Here is a 15,876-nt window from a genome sequence, read left to right as displayed (position 1 = left end):
GTTTTTTTAATTGGTTTAATTTAGATCTTTTCCTATGATTAGGTTTTTTAAGTTACTTTTAAATTTTAATGAAATTAAACAACATTTTGTTTAAATATAATAATTATTGCTGTTATTAAATATAATTTCAATAGTTATTATTATGGTTTTATGTTAGTATTCATACATAAAATACTTATTATAAAAGTGCTATTTGATATTATTTAATAATATTTTCAATTATTTCATCTAAACATCTTTAAACTCTTTGTGCAATTTTTCTTTATATTGCTGTGATGATGTGTTTTGTTCATCTTGCAAGACAAACAATAATGCTTTTCCTATTTTAATTATTCTTATTAGCTATATATATTTATTTTTTTCTGACAAAAATGCTCAAGATAATCTAAATCTACCATGCTCAATAGAACATGTGTTCATTATATGCTGACGTTTGAATTTAAATATTTCATGTGTGATTACACTGACATTAGTTGAAAACAAAATTTCAAATCATCTACGAATTTTTATGTTAACACGTGGTGCTTAAGTAATGTTTGGACATTATGATTTGATAGTGAATTTTATGTATTCAATAAAAACATGAAAATCTCTTTAAATGTCTTTTTTTTCTACTTATTTTTAATTTTTGAATAATAGAGATAATGAAATCTGTAGGAAATCGATAGTTCTTATTATCAAAATAGTAATGAATTCAATACCTATTTAAACCACATCAGGGACTCATACCCTTTAAAGTTACTCTAGTTTCAAATCTCGTAAATTTAAAAAAGTTAATTTTAATGAAATAAAATTTGTGTAACTGTATTACTGTATTTTCATAAAAATATGTATTTACTAAACTATTGAAATATATATATATATATATATATATATAATTCCAAGTTGTGACAGCGCCAAGGTGCTAATGTCAGAACTGGAAGGAACTTAGAAGAAAAATATTTTAAGATGAAATAAAATAAATTATTACTTCATAAGAGAACTAAAAAGATCAACACAGCAGGAGAAAACCTAGAACCATTATCACGAAATAACATATTAAATTTCACCCTATGAAAATCACAACAGGAAATAGCAACCTAACTATCAAAAAGGAAAAATATTAAATATTAAGAAGAAATTGCTGATTTACAAAATTGTTCCCGCACTGGCTGTATAGTGATGCCCCTTCCCCCCTGACGAAGCTGCCATATATGTCAGTGCATCCACTTTAATTACTTTTTAATATTTTTCCTTTTTGATAGTTAGGTTGCTATTTCCTGTTGTGATTTTCATAGGGTGAAATTTAATGTTATTTCGTGATAATGGTTCTAGTTCTGCTGTATTGATCCTTTTAGTTCTCTTATAAGGTAATAACTTATTTTATCTTAAAATATTTTTCTTCAAATATATATAGAGATTATTATTACTTGAAAAGAAAACTTAAAGAAAATCTGGTGAATTACTATAAAGGCAGGAAAAAGAAAACTTGGAAGTGTTTCCTAAAATCACTAGACAACTCCGCTCTATTTCCTCCGGCAATTAAACTGATTTTGATGATTTCAGTTCTGTTTTTTTTTTAGTTTTTATTTATTAGATTTTTTTATTGATAGTTTGTGACCCCTATTGTGCAGACGTTTTTTTTTTAACAAGGGTGGTCATTACATAATATAGCACTCTGTATTTTGTTCATTATTTAATAATAAGGAAGTAATTTAATACTAGTAAAACCTTTCATGCTAGATGACTTGACCTTAAGCAACTTATCTTCCTGGGCATCAAAAACTGGCCATAGCAGGTTATCACACGATGATTCAAACTGCAAAGTGTAAGCAGTATTGCTCGTCAGTTTTACCAAGTTTAAAATTGTAAACTGAAATTCTTTTAGCCACAAAGGTCCATCTGGTGTATGGATGGTTTTATCTTGTGCATATACGCCTGCAACTGAAATGTTTTCTTTTTTATCCCATCTAAACATAGTAGCATTGTTACTTTCAAGGCTCACGGATACCACGCTATCTTCTAATAAGTTGGATATCAAGCAATAAGCTATTGTAAATTCACATAAATAGCAGTTATAAGATAAAGTAAATACGTTTGATTCGTCACTCTTCAATATGCTTACATGATTTATGTCCTCAACTTGATAAGTATAGAAAACTCTTGGCGGCAGACTTAACGGCATTCGTAGTCTTCTTTTCTTGGACGCTACTCCCTTTTTGCTAATCCCAGTTATTTGCGATTGAAAAAACTGAATCAAATGCTCATTTTTGTATGCCTTAATATCTCCTACTTCAATGTCTTCGTAATTTATGTAAGTGGAATAAGGCTCAAAAAACTTAATAATATCGTCATAAATCGGCTCTTGGCGATTTCTGTAGGCATCGATGGTGGCCCTTATCCAAAGAGCGTAAATGACTTCGGATTCGTCGTTCACGTTAAGTTGGGGCTGAGATACGATTGTGGTAATTGTTGAAGTTTGTATTTGGTTGAAGTCTTCGGAATCTAATATGATGAATCCGGCATTCACGCAAATCATGAGACAGTTTACATAGAGTTTGGGAATGGAATGTGTGATCGCCAACTCCAAAAGACTGCAGGCATTAGATAGGTCTAAAATGTCCATCAGGAACTCAATACATTTTTCATACAAACTTGTTAATTCATAAATCGAAGCAATGAGCAGTAAGTCTTCTGTTGCTTGTACGCTGCATGAGTTGAAGTCGCCGGTGTAAATATAACTAAAATAAGCAAAAAGAAATTCACAAACAACACTTAAAAGTTATCGATTTTGTTTTGCAATTATACAAAAGGAGGAAAAAATTGGAATCTTAAAAATATGTCAAAAAAATAAATTTTGTTCCCACAAGGAAAAAAATTAAGCCCAGTACAAGTCTGTGAGGGAAAGAATCTTAAAAAATCGCATATCTTAAAAAAAAAAACAATTTAAAATTTGTGAATTTTTTTAAAAAAAATAGTATTTTGTTGTGTTTATAATCTAGATATATTGGTTAAGTCAAATTTTTAAAAAAGGTTCCGAAATCAATACTTTTAGGGATATAATAGCATTTGAATGTAGCGTTAGTTTTTGTTGCATAGTTAGTCAGAAACTAATATTTTTTCAAGTTTAAGATGCTTAGATCTGAAAAATATTAGTTACCGGATAATTTGTCAATAGAGATTTATGAGTAAAATATTTTTGTTTTTTAAATACTCTTTATTACAATATGTCAGAAAAGAAGGAAAGAAAAAAAATCACTTCCCTATTTGAAATTTAAGAGTTTGGGGGAGGGGCACTGTGTCGTCTCTATAGGTCCTGGTTCTAGATTCATGAAAGTCCTTATAAAATATAAAAAGGAGTTTAAGAGCATTCATTTAACATTTGTTTCTTTAAAACAACCTTGTTGTGTGAGTTAAACAGAAAATAAAATAGAATTTTTAAAGAATTTCAAACTACCTATTCAATTTTTCTCAGAGTAAAAATGCTCGAAGGGTTAACGAAAAAGTATATTTTTTCTAAACTAAATTACAGTCTTTGAAACTCGATAAATATGTTAAAAATTTAAATAATAGTAAGCTTGATTTGTGAAATATATGATTTTTGGTCTTGAGTTAGAAAAAAAAGCTTTTTCACTAATAATAACTGCATTTTTTTTTCTTACTTACGTTAACATCAAGAACAAAATATTTGGCTTTATATTTGTAAGTGTTATGATATCGGTAGTATAACACTTATCCTTGAATACTTCGCTGGCTTCAGAAAGAATGATTTTGTGACAATGGAACGTCATAGAATCTCCATTCATTTTAACAACTAATTTTATGTCCGGAAATTCCTTTTTTGGAAAATTATTCCACAGCTTTTCCAGTAGCATAGTTTGTATCCCTAGAGGAAAAATTAATTTCATGTAACATTTATCAAAATGATTTTTAATATATAGAATTTAAAAATTTTCTCAGTGAATCATGCAAATTGGTAGAAAATATTGCTGGGCAACTGGAAATGAGGTAAAACGGTTTTTTTCCCTGTAATCTGCTGAGTAACACTATTCCGAATTTCATAAATAAGTTTTGGTCTTATTCACATACATTATTTTTGTTTATTTCATATATCTTTATGAAATTGATTATCTGAAAATTTATTTACTGACAACTCGCATTTCACCTTTATTATTTTCTCTAAAGGGAGATTCAGCATTTACTACAAATTGATTTTTCTTTCAATTCCGTATTTACATTTATTTAAAAATTTATTCTTCATTTACAATTATCTCAAAACAGAATGCAGTAGACGCTTTTATTCAATCTCACTCTGAATAGTCAACGAACATAATTTAGTCAATCAAATTAAATTAAAGAACGTAATTTTACTTAATTGGAAATGCATTTTTTAAATCTAGTAATAATTTATCGTGCATATTTGTTTTAATCAATAAAAATACTTCCATAAAATGAATAAATAGTATTTAATAATAAAAAACGTAATGTGTATTTTACTTGAGGAAATAAATAGGAACTGTTTTATAGATATAATATATATTTTGCATGCGTATTAAGTAAACATATTCGCATTAAAAAAAACTTTATTTGCATAAAAAATATACTATTTCTTGCCCGAAAATTCGAAATCATTAAAAATACGCTTACCTATCGATGACTAATATTTCGGAACTATAATAAATCAGATAATTTTAATATTATGTTAAGTTTAAAAAGCAGACGATCGAAATTTTGAATCATGATTGTTAACTTCAATTATTCCTCATTAATAGAATAAACTAAAAACAAAATATTTTGTTTAAATGTTTGTCATTTATTAACAGTTATAATGGAGAAATACTATTAAAATCTAAAATATTTTCTAGTGGTGTGTGTTTTAAGTGAATTTTGTGAATCGTTTGAAAGATAATATTTTTTTTTTTTTGCAGTTTATCTATATTCTCTTGTTTATTTGCTTAATTTTTTTAACTAGTAATTATTATTGGATGGTAATAGTTTAAATGTATAATGTTGAATAAAAAATGTGTGAAAAATTAAATTTTCTGATCAAGTTTTGAACTTTCTATATTTTAAGATTGAATTATCGTTTGAGTCAGTTTCATTTCAATAACAGTTAAGAAATCTATTACCTTCAAATGAGAATACTGTGCCCCCCCCCCCAATTTTTTTTTTTTATTGACCTTTTAGAGTGTAGTAAATCAGGGCTGTTGATGATGTTAACAAAATTGAGTAGAAACTATTTTAATTTAGTGCTAGTCTAAAGAAAATAGTTAATCAAATAAGAAAGAAAAAAAAAACATTTATTTTGGAAAGGGTTAAATTTATATGTATTTTTGCATAGATCATATCACGTTCTCAAACAATTGCATACCCTCCAACTGCTACGGAATTTCCGTAGTTTCAGAAATCTTCTTTTCAGACGGTAGCAAAATTAATGTCTTAATATTTAAAAAAAATTTATTTTAGCGTAACTTGTCCACTATTACTTATAAAAGTGCAGGCCAAATGGCTAGATTCTTAAGTTCTGATAAAAGTTTTATGAGAGATCCATTTGCTATAAAAATTTCTACTTTGGTTCGCTATCACTAGAAAGAATTATTTTCAAAATCCTCATTCGTTGGAGGGTATGCAATTGTAACCATCTTCATTTATTTTAGGACAAAATATGTCAATGTCTTTTTAATCATAAGAAAATTTGTCATATTTTAAATCTTATACCACCGTCACATCTTCTTCAGCCTAATTTATTTTACTAATTAACAAAAGTGAAAGATCGTAAATTGATTTTGCTAAGCTAAGGACAACGTTCTCACCGCATTATTTGATATAAAGTTGCATTCATGATTATCATATTTGGCACAAAAGTTTCGTGTAGTTTTTTTGTTTTTTTTGCGACCCCAGGTCTGCCAATCGAGCTATCGTATTTTGGCTTTTCTCTTTCCCGACTAGTGAAAGGCTTTAAAACAAAAAACTACTTTACTGTTTTTTTTTTATTATTATTATTTAATCCATTCTAACATTATGAGCAGCCCAGTTTATTATTTTAATAATTTTACGCTATCAGGCTCTTTAACAGTACAATAAATTTCCGAATTAAAATATTTTCGCCAAGAAACGTTTAAATTTACATTATTTTTGTTACATATAGTCATTCTAATAAATAAGTAGAAAACGTTTGCAAAAAACAATTATTAGATATTTTCAGCTTAAGATCTTTGATTCCTGCAGAGGACATATCATATTCAGTTTCACGTTTTGGTGGTGCACTTTAGGTACTACTTTCTTTTTTGTTAGACACGTTTTATAGTTTTTGAAACATATAACTTTGTATACGTAGAATATTAATAGCTTTTAATTTTACTTCAAGCAGTATAGCTGCATTCTGCTTCTGCGAAAATTATACAGTCGAACTCGTTTATAACGAGCTCGGATTTAACGAGAACTCGGATTTACCGAGGGAAACGAGAATATTTGGTTGGATCAATGTTAAGTCTATGGAACAGAAGTCGCTTTTAACGAGCAAGACCCGGTTTTAGCGAGCAATATTTTTCTGTCTTGCAATCTTTTTTTCAAAATGATAAGAAATGCGCGCAAAATAAAAAAAAACCGCGAACTGAAACTTCAAAGTAAGCTAACAAACTACTATTTTAAATATGTAGATTAATGAAAAAAATAAATGTTTTGGTAAGAATCTTTTCCTTTATTTTTCTTTCCGTTTATTGCTTCTTTCCTTTAAGACTGTAGCGCAACTAGAAATTTTTTGCTGGTTGGGGGGGATAGTTATCATTAAATTAAGAAAAGTGTTTAATTAAATTAATTAAAGTAGGTAAGTATTAATTAAATTTTATGTAAACTCAATAATTTGACCTCCCAACCCCCCACCCCTCTTCTGGTTGCAAGCCTGCCTTAAGGACCCGTTTATTACGAGCACTCGGATTTAACGAGTACATGTTACGGTCCCTTTGTGCTCGTTATAAACGAGTTCGACTGTACCTACAAATCTCAAGACCTTCTAAGTTGGAAATGCGAGACGTCTAAATTTGATTTTAAATTGAGTAAGTTTCATTACATGTTTGTCAAACTGTTGGAGAAAATATTTTTAATATGTGTTCTCATTTTACCAAGAGAATTATTTTTGGCACTTATTATTTTAGTTTAAGAAATGTTTAAACCTCCCTCCTAACTATGGACCTAAGCAGAAATGCATATTCTATTTATGAGCCTTCCGATAGTGAGAAGGATAATAAGGCAGATAAAAAGAAAAATAGATACATATTTTAATTTCTAATGAAAATAAATTTCTAGCTAACCAAAAAAAAAACAATTTTTTTTTCAGGACTAAAAGTAAGAATATTTAAAGTACCCGATAGAAAAAATTTAAGAACCAAAAATGGAAACTAAGAAACTGTTAAGGGAAAAAAAATTAAACGCTTAAAAAAAAAAATTTATATGAACTAAGAAGCTATGCAAAACATTAAAGTAGGTAGTTTTTTCATAAACGTTTCAACGATGCGTGAATAGATAGCAAACTAAATGATGAAAAAGCAGCAATGTAAACTAAGTTTATTGATGATATTCATAGTATAGCACAGTAAATTATAATTTTCAGACATTCAGTCATAATTAAAACTAATCCACATCTTCGTATAAAGATAGTAAAAACTATTTGGACCAACTCCTGGAAGCACAGACTCGCGTTTAAACATGTAAATATTAAGTACTATTTACAAAAATGACAGTCTACACTTCAAGATATTCTATAAAAAATAATGTCACTTGTTTGGAGCCCTATTATCTACCAAAATACTAAAGAATGCAACCCAATGAATATTTGTTTGAAATTGTACCCATTTTCATTGCCAGAGTCAAAGTTTGAAATTGCGTCAATTTTCATAGAGAGCATTATAAAACTAAAAAGGAATAAAAAATTGTAGATTCTAATCACATAGCAAAAGATATAATTTTAATAAGTTTATTTATTGATAAACTGGTTTAATTAGGCTTTTTTTTTTTTTTTTAATTATTTCATACATTCAATCACTAAGCATTGTTACTTATATAAAATCAAACAATCTTAAAAATAGTTAGTCACAATATAAACCAGTTAAATAAGTATGTGAAAAATAAAGAATATTAAGTTGTCATAGTAACAGCAAGTATATAATGACTCACATGTGCTTATGATTAAGATTCCAGCATTCCACATGCACATAGGTTTATAAACCCATAATTTGCATGCAAGAGAAACTAAATAAAAAGTAAATATTTCTCGCAACAGCCCATAGTAGGCCAGAATATAGCTCCACAATTTCGTGACTAACATCAGTGAGGTCGGCATTGCGCAACGACTGCCTTTACTTCCTAGAAAAACTGGTACCCATTAATCTAAAGCTAGCTGGGCTTCAAGCCATGGCCAGGGATTGAAGCATGGTCCTTCTGAATGCCAGCTCAATGCCTGAACTACTGAGCTATTGTGGCTCAAGCAAGCTCAATAAGTTTACTTTTATTTCGTTTTCAAACTTGCTTTTAAAATTTTTTTGCTTGCTTGGTTTTAAATAATTTCTATCTTCATTTCATGAAATAAATGTTTATAATGTTTGGCGTAGTTGAAATCCGTACTTTCAAGTAATAAGGATCTAAACATGTGAAATTATTTTATAACAACCCTGTTTGTTATATCTGTTTTTTTTCTCTCTCTCATTACAGATAAAAATTGTTGGAAAAAACTATATTTTCACTACATTTTGAAAACTTACAATCGAACACATATATTTGCACATCTAAGAGTTACAAATTGTAAGCTTAATTATGTTTTAAGATATAATCTACAAAAAGGCTACAATTAAATTTAGTGGTACGGACAGATTCATTAACAATATGTCACAGATGTAAGAATATACATCCAACTGTTTCACATTAAGAGAGTTCTTTGAAGCTCTTTCACCAAAAATAAATAAGCTACAGCTAGAGTATCTTACTTTTTATACATTTCATATCTACTATCTTACTGTTGTGAATAGTTAAGACTCTGAAGCACACAGATATTTAAAAAAAAAAAAAAAAACTTCTTAAGAAATCGCCAATTTGGCGATATTTTCCCTTTAAATAAAAATCAATGTTTGAAAATTTTTTTTTATTCATATCTACTATCTTACTGTTATGAATGGTTAAGACTCTGAAACACAGATATTTTTTTTAAAAAAAAAAAAGACTTAAGAAATCGCCAATTTGGCGATATTTTCCCCTTCAATGTTCGAAAAAATAATAATAATTCAGTGAGGAAGTATTTATTCAAATATTGATCATAAACACTTTTCATTTTCTCAAAACTGTAATTTTCTGTTATTTCATAATTAGCATAGAGGTCATGGGCAAAAAATGAAACCTAGCAGTCATAAATAACAGTTAGATCCTTACTGTTACCAAAAACAGCATAATTTTAGCTAAAAAGCATTATTTATTATGGCGTCAGAGCCTTTAAAGAACAGCCTGAATGAGAAAATACAAGTCATCCCAGATTTCTAATAAAAAATTGTAAGAAGTGCTAGAATACATACTTATATCGAACGCATATTTGACAAAAATAGATATGCTCTCACAGTAAACAAAGAATTGGTATCCAATCCTCACATAGTATTGAACATGGTCAATATAAGAGTATAATTGTTTTACAAGTCCTTGCAAATTACCAAACTTACATGATATATTAAAGTTTGCTTCCATTGCATTTCAAAGAATGAATTAACTCTTTTTCTTAATTATTATGATGAAATATGCATTGAAAATAGAATGTAACCAACAACAACTGCATATTGGAAAGAAGATAAAACTGTGTAAATTGTCATAAAACATTTGAAGGGGGGAGATGCTGTGTGCCACACATAATTCTGAATTATTGAGATGATATATATATATTCACATGAGGTACTCATTTACTTTATCTTTCATGTTGGTATTTCAGACTTGAATTTTGTCCAAACTTGAGCTGAATTCACAGTTAAGAAATTAAAATCTTTAAATAGACAATTAAAATTCAATATTTATAGGATTATTGAATTTTATCCTAGATAAATTCAATATCTAGGATTTTTAAAACCTAGTTCGAAAATTACACCAGCTATAAATCTACTTTATTTACTTAATCCTCAATACAATAAGTTCTTAAATTAAAACTTTTATTTTCATTTGCTAAGTAGAATTTTTTTTTCAATAATAAAAGTGAAGACGTAACTCCAACATATGAATGGGAGATATGAATAATTCTTATAAAAAAGTTACTTTTAACCTGTATATGAACCAACAGTTTATTTTTTGTTCCAAAAGAAATTTACTTGTATAATAATATAGATCAGTGTCTGGTAAGTACTTCTTTTAACATTAAATACTTGTAGTTATTCACATTTAAAATTTTGGTTAAAATATACATAAATTTTTTTTTAATTAAAATATTTGCAAGGTTAATTTAGTCAAGTATCCTTACAAGGCAACATTTACAAAAAAAATTTTTGCAACTTATTGTATCCTATCACACTCTATAATTTCCAATAGAAATTTTTGGGATATTTTATAAAAAATTTATCTTCACAAATCAACATCTTTGCAAACTTTACGAATTGAAGTTAGTGACAGTTCAATTATAATTTTATATCTCAGGTTTTATATAATTGTTACGCATTAACTTGTGGACTCAAAATTTGTCCTTTCCGAAAACTGGATTTTACAGACATGTGAAATGATATAATGAAAGCAATGTTACATAGTACACAGTTATTATTCTTGCCTTAATTACAACATTTTACTAAAAATTTGAATAACAACTTTTACAGGGTAATGCCAAGCCAACTGACTTTTTACAAAATTGAATATTAAGCAGGTGTAATAACTTATATTAGTCAACAGGATAGGAATGGAAAGAGTATAAAAAATGTGAATCATACGGTCAGTTGCAATGGAGCACACATTATGACAAAACTAAGCCTAATTTTTTAAACACTTTAATGTTGGTTGATTTGGTAAATTTCCAAACTATACTGTTTTGGGCGAAGAACTTTGAAGAAAGTGTTGAGTGAGAAACTTGGAGCTCCAAAAATTTAAACAAGCCATTTTTGGCAAAATAGTGCCGATCGGCAGTGACCTGAGGAAGCTAATGTACAACAACTTCCAAGTATGTTCACAAGATCACATCATTACAAAGGCCATCTTTCGGACACTATTTGCAAGTAATAAACATTTGAAAGTTGGTAAATAAATGGCACATTTTAGTGTATTTATAGACTATACAACTTTCTTTATCCTGTTTTTATTCAATAATATATAATCGTGTCTAAGGTATCGGTCCGCTTGAGGCTACCCTGTATTAAAGGTAAAATTTTTTAAGTATCAGCTTTAATTGGACACTAGGTACAATAAACAATGTTGAATCACAAAGTCTTCTGATCAAATAACATAGACACAAATGTTTAAATAACACTGAGAAGCTTTCCACTAAAATACCAGGAAAAATAATAAAATATATAACACTAAAAATGTGTTTTCCAGTCTTTACTGCAGCTATTATTTCAAAATAAGCTATTTCAGTTTAAAACAACCGATTAAATGAAATTTTAATTGCACACATTTGTTAAATCTAATCAATTGAAGCAATCAGGAAGTTCTGAGTTAGATGACTGCTGTAGATACGAGAAGGAAGAATTCAGAAGATTTTACAATATACAAATTTCAAGCTAATGTGCAATATCTAAAATCAAGACAAATTATTATCGAGCAAACATTAATTATTAAAACAATTATTTTAGACAAAGAATATTTTAGTGGGTTCTATAGTGAGTAAAATACAAAACTATTATACACTAATAATCATAAAATGCTTTTATAAGTTTGAATTGGCTTTAGACAGGTAATAAATATTCTTAGATTAATTTAAAAATAGGGAGTTCTCAATAAAAAAATTAATAAGTTTAAAATATCTGAAATAGAAAATCTTTAAATTGATAGCAATAAAATGAGGCTTATATCATTATTTATTAGAAATACTTATTTAAGTACACAAGTAAGCAATTGAGTGAGAAAAAATTTATTTTTATAAGGTTTATTTTACAGTAACTTTCCCCTTTTAGAAGAGTATTTTCTAAAATATATTAAAATGATGAACTGGCATATTAAGTATATATATATGTGTGTGAGTCACTATTTATGAGTATGACTTAAATATTTAAAAGACTTAAAAAGGATAAAATTGTACTAAGAGAATTTTCTAAAATATGTAAAAACCATGAAAAGCTAACAAACTCCAGAAGTTTACCGTGAAAAACTAGTAGAATTGGCACCTATGAATGATGAATGCGCATATAAAGAAATATGCAAGAGAAAAAATATGCCAAGACTGCTTAAAATGATTAAGACTTAAATGACTTACAGGACGAATACAGGTTTTTTTTGGTGTTGTTTTGAGCAAATTAAAAACAATCAATCAAATGACAATATATTATTTTATTAATAAAAGTTCTCAGGTACAAGTGCATCATACCAAGTGACAACGTGTAGAACTACTGCTGGCATTAACATAATTTGCTTAAATTAAGACCTTTTTTTGTAAAAATGTATCTAGATTTTTTTTATATTCAGACTTCTTCCGACACCACATTTTTATTTATACACCACAACACTCTACATATCACAAAACATTTTTTAACAAACACAAAAACTGTTGGTCATGCCAAAGTCTGATTACACATATTTGTTTACATTAGAAGACAAATTTTATTAATAAGACAGAAGTGTCTGCACAGAATCTCAAAAATTTTAATAATAAAACCTATTTTTGATGAGATAAAAAGAAATGCATTATTTCATACATGATTTTTTTTTCCCCCAGAGACAATGACAACTAACCAACAACTATCACAAACAGTTTGCCACCTAGGTAGCGATGAGTTTTTAAAAAAAACCTGCTTTATGGAATCGCAACTATTCTGTTTTTAGTGAAGTGGTGTGCTTGAAATTCCTAAATATTGTTTACTGTTTAAACAGCTCCAACAAGTTTTTGGAGGCCATCGGTTGTCATGGATTTTGGCCTCTCCAATGGAAGGCCAAGTCCTCTGTCCCAAACTAAAGATGCCATGACACCAAGAGCACGAGAAACACCAAAGAGAACAGTGTAGAACTGCATTTCAGACATTCCATAGTACTAAAAAACAAAATATATTTTTATAAAAAAAAGTATATTTTGAGATAAATTAAGGAAAAAGAAATAGAGCAGTAGTAACATTATAATCTTTTTGAGCCATGCAACATTAAGGAAAGAATTCAAATAAGCTGCATTATATGTAATCTATTTCTGATCAATTCACAGAAATAAATTTATTGACACCTAGGTTAAACATTAAACTTTGTAAATTGTGGAAACATTTTTTCAATTTAGATTAGAATAAATAAAAAATAATAATATTAGAGTAAAATATTAACCTTTTTGAGTTTTGTAATTCTAAAGAATGAATTCAAATAAATTACTATAGTTTCTGATAAATTTTTCCATGAACTACTGCTAGTAAGTTAATCTTTTATTCCATTTCCCCAAGAACAGTAACTTCAATAATCACATTTTTTAACAGTCTATCATTACTTTAACTATTTATGTTTTATAAAAACCAGGCGTACTTCAGATGTTTTATGCCCTAATTTTGTAAGAACAGAACGATTAACATCAAATATGTTGGCATAATCTACACACTTTATTTAGGAGGATTATGCACAATTTGATTTACATTTTTAGCAATTATAAAAACAAACAAAATTCAACACTAAGAAATAAGACATTAGATCTATCACAAAAGGAGGGAGAAAAATTACCTGCAGCAGTACACCACTGTGAGCATCAACATTAGGCCAGGGATTTTTCACTTTTCCCAATTCCAACAAAATAGGAGGCACAACTTTGTAAATTGTGGATACCAATTTAAACATTGGATCATTAGGCAAGTGCTTGAGGGCAAACTCTCTTTGAGCTACATAACGGGGGTCAGTTTTCCTCAAAACAGCATGTCCATATCCAGGAATTACCTATCAAGTATAATCAAACATAAAAACAAGGTTCATAAATATTGAATAGACTACATTTTTTAGTCTTAACTCTTACAAGTGAAATGGTAACTTACCAAATCACAAAATAATACGCTGTAATAAATATTCTAGTTACAGTGTCTAAAATCTATTTTGAACATAAATAAAAACACAGAATGTGCCACTTGCAACATTACAAATTTTGTCGGTATTAATTGATAATTAAAAGTTCGGTATATTTTTACTACTGTAGATAACTGCCATTTTAACTAGTGATCAAATTTGGAAATTATGTATTTTTGTATAAGTAATTTCTCTCCAAAAATTTATTACATCTTTAATAACAATGCAGTAAACTGTGTATTTTTAACTTATGAAGCAGTGTTTTTTATTTTTTGTTCAAAAGAGTCAGATATTTAACGGTCACCCTGTATAACTATTTTCACCGTCCTGGTATGTATGCAAAAAATAAATTTTTAAACGCTATTTGACACTAACTTTCCAAAAACTCCAATTGAGCAATTTAGCACTTGAAAAAAGTTACTTAATACAAGGATCTAAACGGAAGTAAAAAGCAACCTATTTACATTAATAAATTTCTTCACCCAATAGAGCAAATGACCACTAAATATAAAAGCTTTAGAACTTGAGATTTTTTAATGATGAATGCTAAGAAAAATTTATTAATATTCGTTCAATGTAGGCATAAAATCTAATATCCTAAATCAACAAATTTAAAGATTCCCTTGTTAGTTTCAAATAATATTAACAATAAGTACCTGTCCAGATTTTAATGTTTTCCAAACAAATTCCTTTAATCTCTCTTCGGTGAAATCTCCACCAAGTTCTTTCTGTAGTTTCGTTAACCAAACAAGCACTTCCTAATAAAGAAATTTGTTGATGCATATTAATACATGTAAAATGTGTAAACAAAGAAGCTATAATACAGTTTCCACTCTTTAACCAATATAAACTTTAACAGGGATGAGATTAGCCAAAAAGCAAAAAAGCTGAATTTCCACGATAGTAAATTTTACGCAAGCGCAACCCTTTAATAATAACAGTTTAAGGTAATAAATAATGTGTTGACATACAATTGTGTACTAATCTATCATTATATAAATGATTACATTGATACTTAACATTTAGTGAAAATAAAAATTACCATCTGAAAAAATAAATCTGGAAATTATATTTTTCCCCAGTTCACATAAGAGACAATTATTACTTGAAAAACTACCTGGTTTAGCAAATTAAAACTACTGAGAATATACATTAATATTTAATTTCTTTTAATAAATACTGTAATGTGATTTATAGCAAATATATCAGTAATATTGCTTTTTAAATTATATTGGAAAAACAATGGACCGAATTACGTTCATATTATAGTCTAATCTAACTAGAGTCCTCTGAAACATATCAATAGCAGTGAAGTAGAAATATATAGTAACTCCTTAACATACAAAAATTGCTATTTTAGTTTGAAAAATTACATGACAATCAGCAATTGTTTAGATAATTGTTTTTTATTTGATAAGAATTTTGCATTTTATAGCATAAATAACAGCAATTATAAATACAATTTTGATGATGAGTTAATTAACTCTTTTTCCCCAAAAACAAATTAAATTAAATCTCTTTTTAAGTGATTGCTTTTGTTCGCTATATCTTTTATGTTTTCTACATTTAGTCGTTAGTCCATCTTCAAACATCTTGTGACAAATCCTATTTTTTCTTCTTTGCAAGCACAGAATGTAAGTTTTGAATATATTCCCTTCCAGTTTCTCTGATGTTGTAACACTTACATATACTAATAATCGTCCTTAGAAAAACAGT

The 15,876-nt window shown here is 28.0% G+C and overlaps 2 protein-coding genes across 3 annotated transcripts in view; both read right to left on the bottom strand.

Annotated features, from left to right (window-relative positions):
• Positions 1 to 1,562: 1,562 nt before the first annotated feature.
• On the bottom strand, positions 1,563 to 3,957 carry LOC107436235 (uncharacterized). Its single transcript, XM_016047865.4, has 2 exons — positions 3,646 to 3,957; positions 1,563 to 2,720 (listed from the first exon to the last, which is right to left on the bottom strand). Exons 1-2 carry the CDS (start codon positions 3,885 to 3,887, stop codon positions 1,676 to 1,678), a joined length of 1,287 nt encoding a protein of 428 aa, XP_015903351.3. The 5' UTR covers positions 3,888 to 3,957; the 3' UTR covers positions 1,563 to 1,675.
• An 8,491-nt stretch (positions 3,958 to 12,448) lies between these two features.
• kdn (citrate synthase) overlaps positions 12,449 to 15,876 on the bottom strand; it is a 35,145-nt gene continuing 31,717 nt past the window's right edge. For both annotated transcript variants that reach the window (XM_043051041.3, XM_043051040.3), the window contains exons 8-10: positions 14,817 to 14,918; positions 13,828 to 14,037; positions 12,449 to 13,165 (exon numbers count right to left, since the gene is read on the bottom strand). In XM_043051041.3, coding sequence (XP_042906975.1) covers positions 13,001 to 13,165; positions 13,828 to 14,037; positions 14,817 to 14,918 — 477 coding nt within the window. In that variant the 3' untranslated portion in view covers positions 12,449 to 13,000. The remainder of the gene's footprint in view (positions 13,166 to 13,827; positions 14,038 to 14,816; positions 14,919 to 15,876) is intronic.

Source organism: Parasteatoda tepidariorum, chromosome 3 (genome assembly GCF_982258835.1).
Source record: "Parasteatoda tepidariorum strain Cologne lab strain chromosome 3, Ptep-v5.0, whole genome shotgun sequence".
Classification (NCBI taxonomy): Eukaryota; Metazoa; Arthropoda; class Arachnida; order Araneae; family Theridiidae; genus Parasteatoda; species Parasteatoda tepidariorum.
This window is presented reverse-complemented; position numbering and strand designations above follow the sequence as displayed.

Bases quoted from the DNA above. Each gene is read 5' to 3' on its own strand.
- LOC107436235 (XM_016047865.4), bottom strand. From the start codon at position 3,887: ATGAAATTAATTTTTCCTCTAGGGATACAAACTATGCTACTGGAAAAG. The intron at 2,721-3,645 runs GTAAGTAAGAAA...TGCTTATTTTAG, and splicing joins ATTTTGTTCTTGATGTTAAC to TTATATTTACACCGGCGACT.